This window comes from Vitis riparia, chromosome 15 (assembly GCF_004353265.1).
Source record: "Vitis riparia cultivar Riparia Gloire de Montpellier isolate 1030 chromosome 15, EGFV_Vit.rip_1.0, whole genome shotgun sequence".
In the NCBI taxonomy this organism is placed as follows: domain Eukaryota; kingdom Viridiplantae; phylum Streptophyta; class Magnoliopsida; order Vitales; family Vitaceae; genus Vitis; species Vitis riparia.
This window is the reverse complement of record NC_048445.1, coordinates 5550755-5562298: the sequence shown is the minus strand read 5'-3', so window position 1 is coordinate 5562298 and position 11544 is coordinate 5550755. Positions and strand designations below refer to the sequence as shown.

The 11544-nt window shown below is 31.7% G+C and overlaps 2 protein-coding genes across 2 annotated transcripts; both read left to right on the top strand.

Moving 5' to 3' along the window:
- The first annotated feature begins 933 nt into the window (after positions 1–933).
- Positions 934–5622, top strand: LOC117931893. The gene is made up of 3 exons (XM_034852969.1): positions 934–1132; positions 1407–1618; positions 5239–5622. The coding sequence occupies exons 1-3, from the start codon at positions 934–936 to the stop codon at positions 5620–5622; spliced, it is 795 nt and encodes a 264-aa protein (XP_034708860.1).
- A 2636-nt stretch (positions 5623–8258) lies between these two features.
- Positions 8259–8597, top strand: LOC117931892. Its single transcript, XM_034852967.1, has one exon. It carries the CDS (start codon positions 8259–8261, stop codon positions 8595–8597), a length of 339 nt encoding a protein of 112 aa, XP_034708858.1.
- The last annotated feature ends 2947 nt before the right edge of the window (positions 8598–11544 follow it).

The window sequence follows — 11544 nt, the reverse complement described above, 5'->3', positions numbered from 1 at the left end:
TTTATCAATATTTTTAGATCTTTTATCAATATTTCATCGATTTTTTATATTATTAAATAAATAAATTCTAATTATTTTATTTTTACTTTTGATTATAGTTTTTAATAGATATTTTTTTATATAATCTATAAAATTATTAAATATAAAAATGTATGAATATTAAAAAAATTATACATATATTATTATTTTTTTAATATCATTGAATATATTTAAATTAAAATGAATTATAATTTTAATATTAAATATATTTTAAAATTAGATATATTATTATAATATTATTATAAAATAATATATAATACAACTTAATGATAAATATACATTTACAAAAATTTATATTTTTTTATACATAAATAATATTATTATCATGATAAATTTTATATATATATATATATATATATATATATATATTTAAAAAAAAAACAAAATTAAAATATTTATTTTTATTTTTTAGATAATATTTTAAAATTTTTCTTAATATTTTCATAATCTTCATTAACACAATATATTTTATGTAAAAATGTCGATCTAAATATATATATATATATATATATATATATATATATATATCTTCGAAATATCCATAAATAAAAAATTAAAAAAAAAAACCATATTTTCATCCTTTTGGCAAAGGGCATCAAATCAAAGTAACATATATATCCGTCATTACCATATTTTTCATTCTTTTGGCAAGGGCATAACTTACATTATTTTAATAAATTGATTAGAGTTAATTGGCCACGCGCCTTAATAGAGCGTGGGATGGCGTGTCGCAGGATGTAACATGCAAGAACAGGGGATGTACGTTTGCCACGTATCAAAACCAGACCATGCATGGTGACACCACGACCTTTAACTCACTTTTTGGCCTTTCAATTTCCATCATCAAACTGTGAAAAATTAATAATATATCACAGCAGTAAAAACTCTGAGAAAATGGCTGAGGCTGCCGGCGGCCACACCACCAGTCTGCTCCGATCAGAAGGCGGAGAAGCAGAAAATCAGAAGATAAGTAAAAGACCAAAAGAACCATGGAGAGGAGAGTATGTGAAGAGCATTGTGTACGCTGGGCTTGATGCCATCGTCACTTGCTTCTCCCTCATCTCCTCCATGTCCGCCAGTCATCTCTCCTCCGGTGAGCTTGCTTAATTTCAATTTTTTTCCCAGGGCACTGCTAATTGACCCAGAAGCTTAAGTGGTAGGCTAGTTATTTTTTATTTTAAGTAACAATTTATGTTATTGTTGGTGACTATTTTCAAAATTAACCAAATTATATAACTATTATTTTCAAAAATAAAAATAAAAATTATTTAGTATGGAAAATGGGCACAGCTTCAATAACCTTATTAATCAAATATTGAGGGGCGTAGTGGAAATCAGTTGAATATTGAGGATGGTTGTGGATGCAGTTGATGTATTGGTGTTGGGATTTGCGAACCTGGTGGCTGATGGGATATCGATGGGGTTCGGAGACTTTGTTTCAAGCGGCACCGAGAAGGACGCAGCGGTGATGGAGAGGGTGGTGACTGAGTGGGAGGTCGCCAACCAGGGCGGGCCTCAGAAGACCCAGTTGATCCGTCATTACCAGGCCCTGGGGATGGACCTTCATGATGCCACCACGGTATATTCTCCCTCTCTTCTTCTTCTTTTGATTGCACATTTTTCTTAGATTAGATGAATTGCAATTATATTAAGGTGAATATATACAAGCTATGCACAGGAAAAAACTATGACCTATTAAATCTAACTTACACCCTAAAATCATGGAATAGAAAGATATAATAATTAGAAATGATATGGTTTCTAAAAGTATGAATTGACGAAGTCAACTGAAAGATGGTTTCCTCTCGTGTCCTCACAAGATTGAGCTTCAATCTTGGAATGATGACTTTGAAACTGCTGGCAATGAAATTGTTTGGTGAGGGAGTCAGCAAGTTGGTTTGAAGTCCAAGCATAAGAGACATGAAGATGATGCCTTGACACTTGATTGTGAATGGAAGGGAAAGCGATGTCGATATGTTTCATCTAAGAGTGAAAGATATGGTTGGCATAGAGGCACTTTGCCCCGACATGTTGAGATATTAGGAATGCTTTCCTTATATCATTCTTTCCTTATATTATTTAGTGTTGAGATATTAGGAATGTTTAGATATTAGAAAAGTTAAGATATTAGAAATATTGAGATATTAGAAATATTGAGATATTAGGAATATTGAGATATTAGGAAAGTTGAGATATTAGGATATTAGTTGTTATTTCCTTATATTATTCTTTCCTTGTATCATCCTTTCCCATTCTTAGAATGGTGATTACCCTCTATATATACTCTGTACATGAACGAAATAAAGTATGAATGAAAAACTATCATTCATCAATTTGAAGATGGTATCAGAGCCAGGGAACTGAAATCCTAGATATTTTGCCGTAAGGCTAACAATTGTCCCTCCTTTGTGAGAGAAAAAAAAAATGAGTGAAAAAAAGTACTATTGTTTTTCAATCTGAAGGTACTTTCAATCCAGGAATTATTTTGACTGAATCAAACTATGACGTTTGGTCACAACTCGTGGAGATGCATATTGCCGAACGGGAAAAACTTTCCTACATCCAAGTGTGCAGGAAGCCTTAGTTGATCCAAGGTGGAAAGCAAGATTGGTTAGCCGATATCCTCACCAAAGCTGTCTCAAGTCAAGTATTCTCAAAATTTTTAGACAAGTTGGGCATGTGTGACATCTATGCACCAACTTGAGGGGGAGTGTTGAGATATTAGGAATGCTTTCCTTATATCATTCTTTCCTTATATCATTTAGTGTTGAGATATTAGGAATGTTTAGATATTAGAAAAGTTGAGATATTAGAAATATTGAAATATTAGAAATATTGAGATATTAGGAATATTGAGATATTAGGAAAGTTGAGATATTAGGATATTAGTTGTTATTTTCTTATATTATTCTTTCCTTGTATCATCCTTTCCCATTCTTAGAATGGTGATTACCCTCTATATATACTCTGTACATGAACGAAATAAAGTATGAATGAAAAACTATCATTCATCAATTTGAAGACAACATTGTTACAATATATTCTTGATGGGTTGAGAGATGAGACATGAAATTCATGAAGAAAATTTTGCACCCGATCTACCTCAACTGCAGTTGAAGCAACAACACAAGATTCAGCTTGAGTGAAGGATATATAGTGCCAATGTCTTCTATTTCTTGGAGCTCTAAATGATTAGATTGACACATAGGAAGACAACATAGTCTGGAGTTGATGCAGGGTCTTTGGTATTTCCCACCTAATAGGCATCAACAGAGGCATGTAGATTTGGAGGAGAGTCTTTGAGGATGAGAAGTCCACGATTGATCATGCCCTTTAGGTATCATAGAACACTTTTAATGGTGGACAAATGATTACTAGAGCAACGATGCATGATTTGTGATAATTTATTGACTGTAAACAAGGTCTTCTTGCGACTGTGAGACAAATACTGCCTAGACGAATTACCGAATGAGATCGAGTCACATTAGAGGATGGAATTCCCTTGTGAAGGGTTAAATGTTTAGTGGAGGAGAGAGAGGCCTTGAGACCATCTTGACATCAAGCATATTGGTTTTCTCCAACAAGTCACAAATGTATTTGTGTTGTGAGAGAAAGAAACCTAACATTTAGGGAATGACTTCAATGCCAAGAAGGTACTTCAATGAGCTAATATCTTTAAGAGAGAATCGATGCATAAGAGTAGCAATGAATCGTTAAACCTGTGAGTTTGAGTTGCTAATGATAATGATGTCATCCACATAAATAAGTAAAAATAAAGTGGACCTATCCTAATGACAGACTAAAAGAAAAGTGTTGACTTTGAATTGGTGAACCCTTGAGGGAAAAAAATTGTAAAGCTCATTGCACCAGGCTCATGGTGCTTGCTCCTTGTAAACCCCTATGGCTGTTGTGTACATCATCGGTTACTTCTCCTTGCAAAAGGGCATTATTGACATCAAATTGTCTCAATGACCAATCATTGGTAACCGCTAGATTGAGAATAATTTGTATTATGGTAGCTAGGCTTAACACCATGGCTAAAAGTATTAGGAAAATCAATAATAGTTCTTTTATACAATATGAGCATTTCTTTCAAGTTAAAATAAATAAATAAATCTACTTATGACAACTTTGTTTTGTGAGGACTCGACAATGATATAATCTTATCTGAAAACCTATTGATATTTGACCATCAACATTTGGGTAATTCATCCTCAGACTTGAGGTCAGGGCGATGTTGCACTTCCAACAATCCCTACCCCAATATAACTCTCTCTTGTGATTTGGTGCCATGACTTTGGTTTTGATACCAATTCTAAGATCGGACTTTAACTATCTCATTTGAAAACCAAGTGATGTTCATATTGGATGAAGAGTGTTGCGTGTTTAGCAAGGAAAGTGTAGTGCAATTTAAGGTAGTTGATCAAAGGCAGAGTGAGATAGTTGAAATATTAGATGGAGAGAGTTGTGTATTTAGCAAGGAAAGTGTAGCTCTATTTTGGTTTTTGTGGGTTAAAAGACATGAGATGATGACTGTATTGGTGGGATGTTGGCCTTGTACAATGGTAAAGAAGGCAGGTTGATCAAGGGGGATCCATCAGTGAGTAATATCTTCAGTGGCCCTAGCAGTAGATGTGCGAGGGATAATGAGGTTACCAGAATATTAGAAATGATGTCACAGAATGCACTTGAATCTACCACCCAGTTGCCACCATTGCTAGCTTGTTCTTTTGCTATGAAATTAACCTAAGGTGTGAAGCAAGATGATAAGCAAGATCAACGTACTTTGGCATTGTGGTTGAGTTTTTCATAGAGTTCGGAGGCAATTTTTGGTGGATTATGACTACACTTGGGATGCCAATATTGTTGTTGAAAATTTTAATATTGAGAAGAAAAGTAAAAAGAAAGAAAAAATGAAAATAAAAAGTCAAAAAAAAAATAATAATGAATTATTTTTATATATTTTTAAAATTTTATTTTATTTATTTTAATTCTTTAAAAAAATTAAATAATTAAAAAATGTATAGATTTTTAACTAATTTTAATTATATTTGTTTTTTTTAAAATATTTTTCATAATAAAATTAAACATATCGAATCATTTTTCTTGATGTTTGTTTTTCTATTTTTAAGTACTTTCCTGATAGCAAAATTTAACATATATATAACAGAATCTGATCTATTTTCACGTTCGATGAAGGTGGTGAACATTTTTTCCAAGTACAGAGACATACTAGTAGACGAGAAGATGACAGCCCAAAAAGGAATGCTACCACCAGACGAAGCAGAGAAGCCCTGGAAGAGTGGCCTTGTCACATTTGCCTCCTTTCTTGTATTTGGCAGTGCCCCTCTCCTCTCCTTCATCGTCCTCATCCCCTTCACGCACAGTGATACCGTCAAGTTTGTAGGAGCATCGGTGCTTTCTGCTCTCGCCCTAGTCCTTCTTGGCATAGCCAAGGCCAGGATTGCTGGCCAGAACTATGCAGTCTCTGCAGTTGTTACTTTTTTCAATGGTGCCATTGCAGCTGCTGCAGCTTATAGCATTGGGTGGACTCTTAGAAAGGTGGTTGGCCTACAAGACTGAATTGAGAGAAGTGCTTGCTTAATCTCGGTTAGTTGTAAAATTAGTCGAATTAAAGAACTAAAGGGAGGACGTAATCAATATTTCATGTAGTATATCCATGCATGTCTGAATGCCACATGATCTGCTTACCGAACCTTTGTGACTGAATCATGTTAAGTTTTTATATGTTCTAGAACGTTGGTTAATTTGATTTTTAGGTTTGACCCAAGTTGGTTGTTTTTATGGGTCACTGTTGATGTTGATGCAGCTGAGTATTTTGCTCTTGGTGTTCTTCTTCTTCCTCCTATTTTTGTACTTCCTAACATACGGGTAAAAGTAGATGACCTTTTAAGTCTTAATATTAAATTATTTTATTAAATATATTTAATATATTTATATATTTATAATTATATTAAATATGAAATACGTATACACATGCATAGGCATATAGAACCAACCACCCAGTCACCCCAGGACATCCGCTAAGGACAAATCAATACCCGTCTCCTCACACCTCAAAGATCCCATCAAATCCCTTTCTAAGGTTAGGAACTTGGACCTTTCATCAGCTGAGTTAATGCTTTTATATTTGGACCTTACGTTTAGTCGTGGGCTAACTTTTTATTTTCCTTAAAGCAGGATGTTCTCATACTTTTCATAATTCATGGTGGAGAAAGACAAATCTGTCTCCTCCCTCCTTCTAAAGGCCAATCTGTCCATCTATGCAAATTACCATCCTGTTTATTTTCTAGGTTCTCTTTCATGTTCAGTACCGATCCCATTTGGTTGGCAATACTTCCTTCTTTCCTGTTCAATTGATCTCCATTTTTGTTGTGTAGGTTTACTCATAGGGTCCATAGGGGCAGGATAACTACAAAAAAAATGAAAATCCGACAATGGATTCTTGCAACATACCGTTTTGCATATGTTTTTCGATTTGGGTATAATATATTTTCATACGTTTATAAAATTAAGAAAACCTAGTATATATATGACGTTATACAACATAAAATATCACAATCGAGTCCTCTTACAATCATAATATTTTCATCGTGTAATATAAGATTGTAGGATCACATAGATAGACATCATTTACGGGGTCAAATAAATGTCAAAAATAGACTTTGATATCTGCTCTTAATTATGTAGATATTATCAATTTTACCAAAAACGAACAATATTTACATGATTAAAAGCAAACCATTACAAATAGTATAAGAATCAATCTCCAATTCTAACAATATGAAAGATGTTTGTCTATTTAACCCTAAAATCCTGTGGAATACAATGTAATTTCATGTTTTTATGAAAGGTGATTGTAATATTTCACAATAAATAAGAAAAAAAGATTCAAATACATTATATAATCCTATACATGTATATATTTTTCTTAATTGTGTAGAAACAATTTAAAATCGAAAAGATCCATTCTTCTCAAAGTGAACAATATCTATAAGATTCGAAGCGGATTATTAATAGTATATCTTATTAACCATAAGACAAACTCTCCTTACCATTCTTCTTGTCCTTAGTATTATAATACGGTGAGATAATTAACAGGTGGTCCGTTTCTGGGTTATTTTTATTGCAGCCTTAGTTTTCTATTGTGTTTTGGTGATGAGTAGGAGTGCATACATCATGAACAAAGAATCCAAGTTTATAAAATAGTGAACCATCCTAGTCCTTCTTGACCCTAGATGATATCAGGACATGTGGAGAAACTTGATGGGCTCCTTTGCCTTGACCACCCGATTGCTTCTTCTCCTAGGCCACGCCTGAAACCTAACTTGTTTGATTGCATGGTTTGAAAAGTTGTGGTTGAATATGAATTTAATTAGGTAATTTAGGTCAATATCTCTAGTCTGGTTTTTCTTGTTCCACAATCTAGCTTTCAGGGAAAATAGGGTTACGCCATGATGATGGACTAGTTAGAATTATGTAGAAGTTTGCTAAAAAAACATTAAAGGCCCTTTCCTCTGACTTCCATGCAGCGGAAAGAGAATGGGAAACCCTCTATATGGAAGAGGAAAAAACTTGGAAATTCCTCCCATACAACAAATTGGAAGAAGAAAATCCCAGTGGAGGTAGAACTAATTTGAAGAAGAAAATCTGAGTGGAGGCAGACCAAAAGGATGAGAATAGCAAAACTCAGCAGGTGCCAAAGTGAGATATTGCATTGCATGATTAGATTCTTTGCCCAAGTTGCATTAACTTCATGTGAAAAGAAAATGGGCATCTAGATAAATGTGCAACCATATCACAAGGACCCAAAAAAGACCCATTTACCCAATCTCACCTCAAACCATCATGTCTCATCCCTGTTGACTAGCAATCCTAAGTTTCCCAAGGGCTTTTGAAGAATTTTCCATTTAGAAATATATACTTCTATATATTATATAGTATTATAGTTTCTGTGGTAAAGAATATTTATCATATAAATCTCCTAAACCATATGATAATGCCAAAGTCGTTTTCGAATAGTATGGTCTAAAAAAGAAGGCGATTCAAGTAACACCATCCTGCAGACTTGTCAAAACTGCCAAAACTGACTCCCATACCTCATTCAGCCCCCTCTCCCAACTTCTCCATCTCCATACATATAAGAATCCAAACAACCCTTTTCCTTCATCGAATCCTTCTCTCTATATCTCTCTCTGATGGCTGCCAGGTTCTCATACAGAATTGTCCCGACATCAAAATCCATGGCTTCTTCAGCTTCTTGGTACTGCGCCCTTCTCCTTGTGTCTCTTATTTTGTTGAGTTCTTCTGTGGAGTCATCTCTTGGGGGTGAGCGCATCAGAGGGAACCAGCTCGTGGACCGAGCTTGCGATGAAGTTTACGTGGTCGGAGAAGGAGAAACCCTTCATATGATCAGCGATAAGTGTGGGGATCCTTTCATAGTGGAGCAGAATCCTCATATTCAAGATCCAGATGATGTGTTTCCTGGGCTTGTCATCAAGATTACTCCTTATATGTCTAGGAAGCTTTTGAGGTAGTTGAGTTTGATTTTTCCTTTTCCCTTTGGTCTGTTTGGTTGCCGAGAACATAGAGAAAATTTTCTTTTCTTTTTCTCTATTGGAGTCATGTATATATATATCCTTCTTTATTGTAATTTTTAATGTTGGCACACCAACTACATCTATACGATTATGTTTGTATTATTTGAATAAGCAATAATTCAAAATTCTTGATTAAATTATTATTATTTTATTAAATTTGAGAATTTGTAATTCTGATGATTAAATTTTTATAATTTCGTTGTAATGATACTTGTCTCCCTTGGTAAGTGAAAGTATTTCTTATCTTCTTAATGGTATCGTATCACGATGGAACAAAAGAGTCAACTAGATGAAAGAAAATCATTCTATTATATTATATAAAATATTATTTAATATAAAAAAACAAAATAAAATAAAAAGTCATTATTGTGCCTTGAAACTTCAAAAGTTTACTCGTTTTCTTACATCACATCTTAAATCATGACATCTCGTATTTACTTATTCGAGCATTTTCCACTACTACAGTATTATAAAAGGATGACAATGGGATGAGTTTTTTTAGGTACCCATCCCACCCCGCTTCGCCCCTAATAGGACAGAGTTCAATTTTAATAAACGAGTTTGAGATGGATTTGAAATTTTTTTTTAAACCCCAAGGAAGGTTTGAATACTGCTCGGTTTCACCTCGTCCCACCCTGATTATATATAAAATTAATTTAATTTAATTTTTATTTTACTATTTTTAATATATAAATAATAATAAAATATTTTTAATAAAATAAGTTATAAAAAATATAATAAATTAATTATTTATAAAATATATTTATTTTAACGTAATTAAAAATTTTAAAAATAATTTTTTAAAAAAATTAAAAAAAAAAAAGTTAAAATAGGTGGTATGAGAATTTATCATACCCGCTCTGCCCCGTCCCGACCTGTTTAATTTTTTAGATGGGACGAGGATGAGAATTATTTTGAATAAATGAGACAGGGTTGGGATGGGGGCAACCCGTCCCGTTGTCATCCCTAGTATTATATTTGAATAAAATCCAATTCCTTAATCTCTTAGCATATCATATTGTCATACAAGTCAAAGCTCGGAAAAAAACTTTTTAATTTATTTTATAGATCCATTGGGATAAATTTTTTTTTAATTAAAAATTGAAATTGAAGTTAAAGTTATAATTTTTAAATAGTATAAATATTTTATTAGAAATAAGATATCTTACTATATAAATAAAAATAAATTTTTTATAATTAGTCCCATTTCATTGACATCTATATTAAGCTATTTTTCAAATCATAATTTATTTATTTTTTGATAAAAATTATCAAAACAAGCATAAAATCTTTTACTTAAAGAGAGGTTTTTAATACCTGAAAATTAAGTCTAGAGAGGACCTAGGCCATGGTCAATTCCCATCCCGACCCAATAAGAAGGCCCAGTATATGTGGGCCCAACTTATACCACCCTTGTCCTAAATTGGAAGTTAATGGACCGGTGGGCTGGACATGTGGCCCATATGATTTTTTCTAAGTCCTATAAAATCTATGTCTGTAAAATTACGTAACTAACCCCATGTTTCCCCTTGACTTCAAAATCTTATAAATTAATTTTGGTTATATTATAATATCTTCCCAAATATTTTTGTTATTTAAATACATCTTTAAATATTATGATAAATCTTTTTATTTTATCAAAATTTAAATTAAAAATGTAACGCCCTGTCATTAACTATAGAGGTGAATTTGGTTATGTTACCACCATTATCTACTCAAGGTCAGCCTATTCCCTGCTTTTGGTTACATTCAAGATAAAAAGTATAGTTTATATATTGTGAATGTAAAATTTTATATATGATAAATACATCAATAATATAAATAATATAACTATTAATTCGGCTTTTGCCATCCCTAGCCCAAAATGAGAACAAAAGCACCAAAATAACAAAATTTATTCAGATGACCAATTTTCAATCAACCCAAACCTCCTTAAATTCATAATACTCGGGGCCTAAAATGTCACAAAATCTTATTTTATCCTTTTGATATATATATATATATATATATATATATATATATATATATATATATATATATATATATATATATATATATATTGTTGTCTCGTGTGGATATTATTGGCAAGAACGTTCTAAAACCCATTTACATGGGTTAAGAGGACCTCATACATAATCTTAGAAAATTTTTAGTTTTTTCCTTATTTAACGTGATATATTATAATCATCTTCCCTTGCAAACATGACATTTTCATGTCATGCAAAATTATGATGTAAAATATATAGATATTTCTACTGAGATCAAATAAATAAAGGTTTACATTGAGATCAAGGGTCGGTCATATAACATTTATAATGACCCACTTTCAATTATATAAATATCGTTTATTATAAGTCTAGTAGGCCTTTACAAATTTAGAAAACGATCATATGATTAAGAGAAATTTACATATATATAATGTTAAAATTTTTAATTCTCTTCCTTTATATTATGTAAGATATCAAGATATACAAAAAAAAAAAAGTGTAATGTTAAACAAGCGGTGCAAAAACTTTACCAAATGTGTAAAGTATTTATAAGGACTCATTCTTAATGGTATAAATATTGTTCGCTTTGGATTCAATAAATTTGTTTTAAAATGTCCACAAAATTAAGAGGATCTAGTACATATATAATGAAATTTAAAAAATTCTAATAGTATCAATAATAATATTTAAAAATTCTAATAAATATAAATTAATTTTTTTCATTAAAAAGAAAAAAATAACATATTTTGATTTTCATATTTAATTTATTTAGGTTGATTTAATTGTGTTGGAATTGAAAAAAAATCAAAATCTCATTTTCAAATTCAATAAAAATCTTTGATATATATATATATATATATATATATATATATATGAATATTTTATTTTTAAAAAGT

What these genes read in the sequence shown, in the direction of transcription:
- LOC117931893 (XM_034852969.1), top strand. Translation starts at nt 934, where the DNA reads ATGGCTGAGGCTGCCGGCGGCCACACCACCAGTCTGCTCCGATCAGAA. An exon ending in CGCCAGTCATCTCTCCTCCG is followed by an intron (nt 1,133 to 1,406) that starts GTGAGCTTGCTT and finishes TTGTGGATGCAG; the next exon opens with TTGATGTATTGGTGTTGGGA. An exon ending in ACCTTCATGATGCCACCACG is followed by an intron (nt 1,619 to 5,238) that starts GTATATTCTCCC and finishes CGTTCGATGAAG; the next exon opens with GTGGTGAACATTTTTTCCAA.
- LOC117931892 (XM_034852967.1), top strand. Translation starts at nt 8,259, where the DNA reads ATGGCTGCCAGGTTCTCATACAGAATTGTCCCGACATCAAAATCCATG.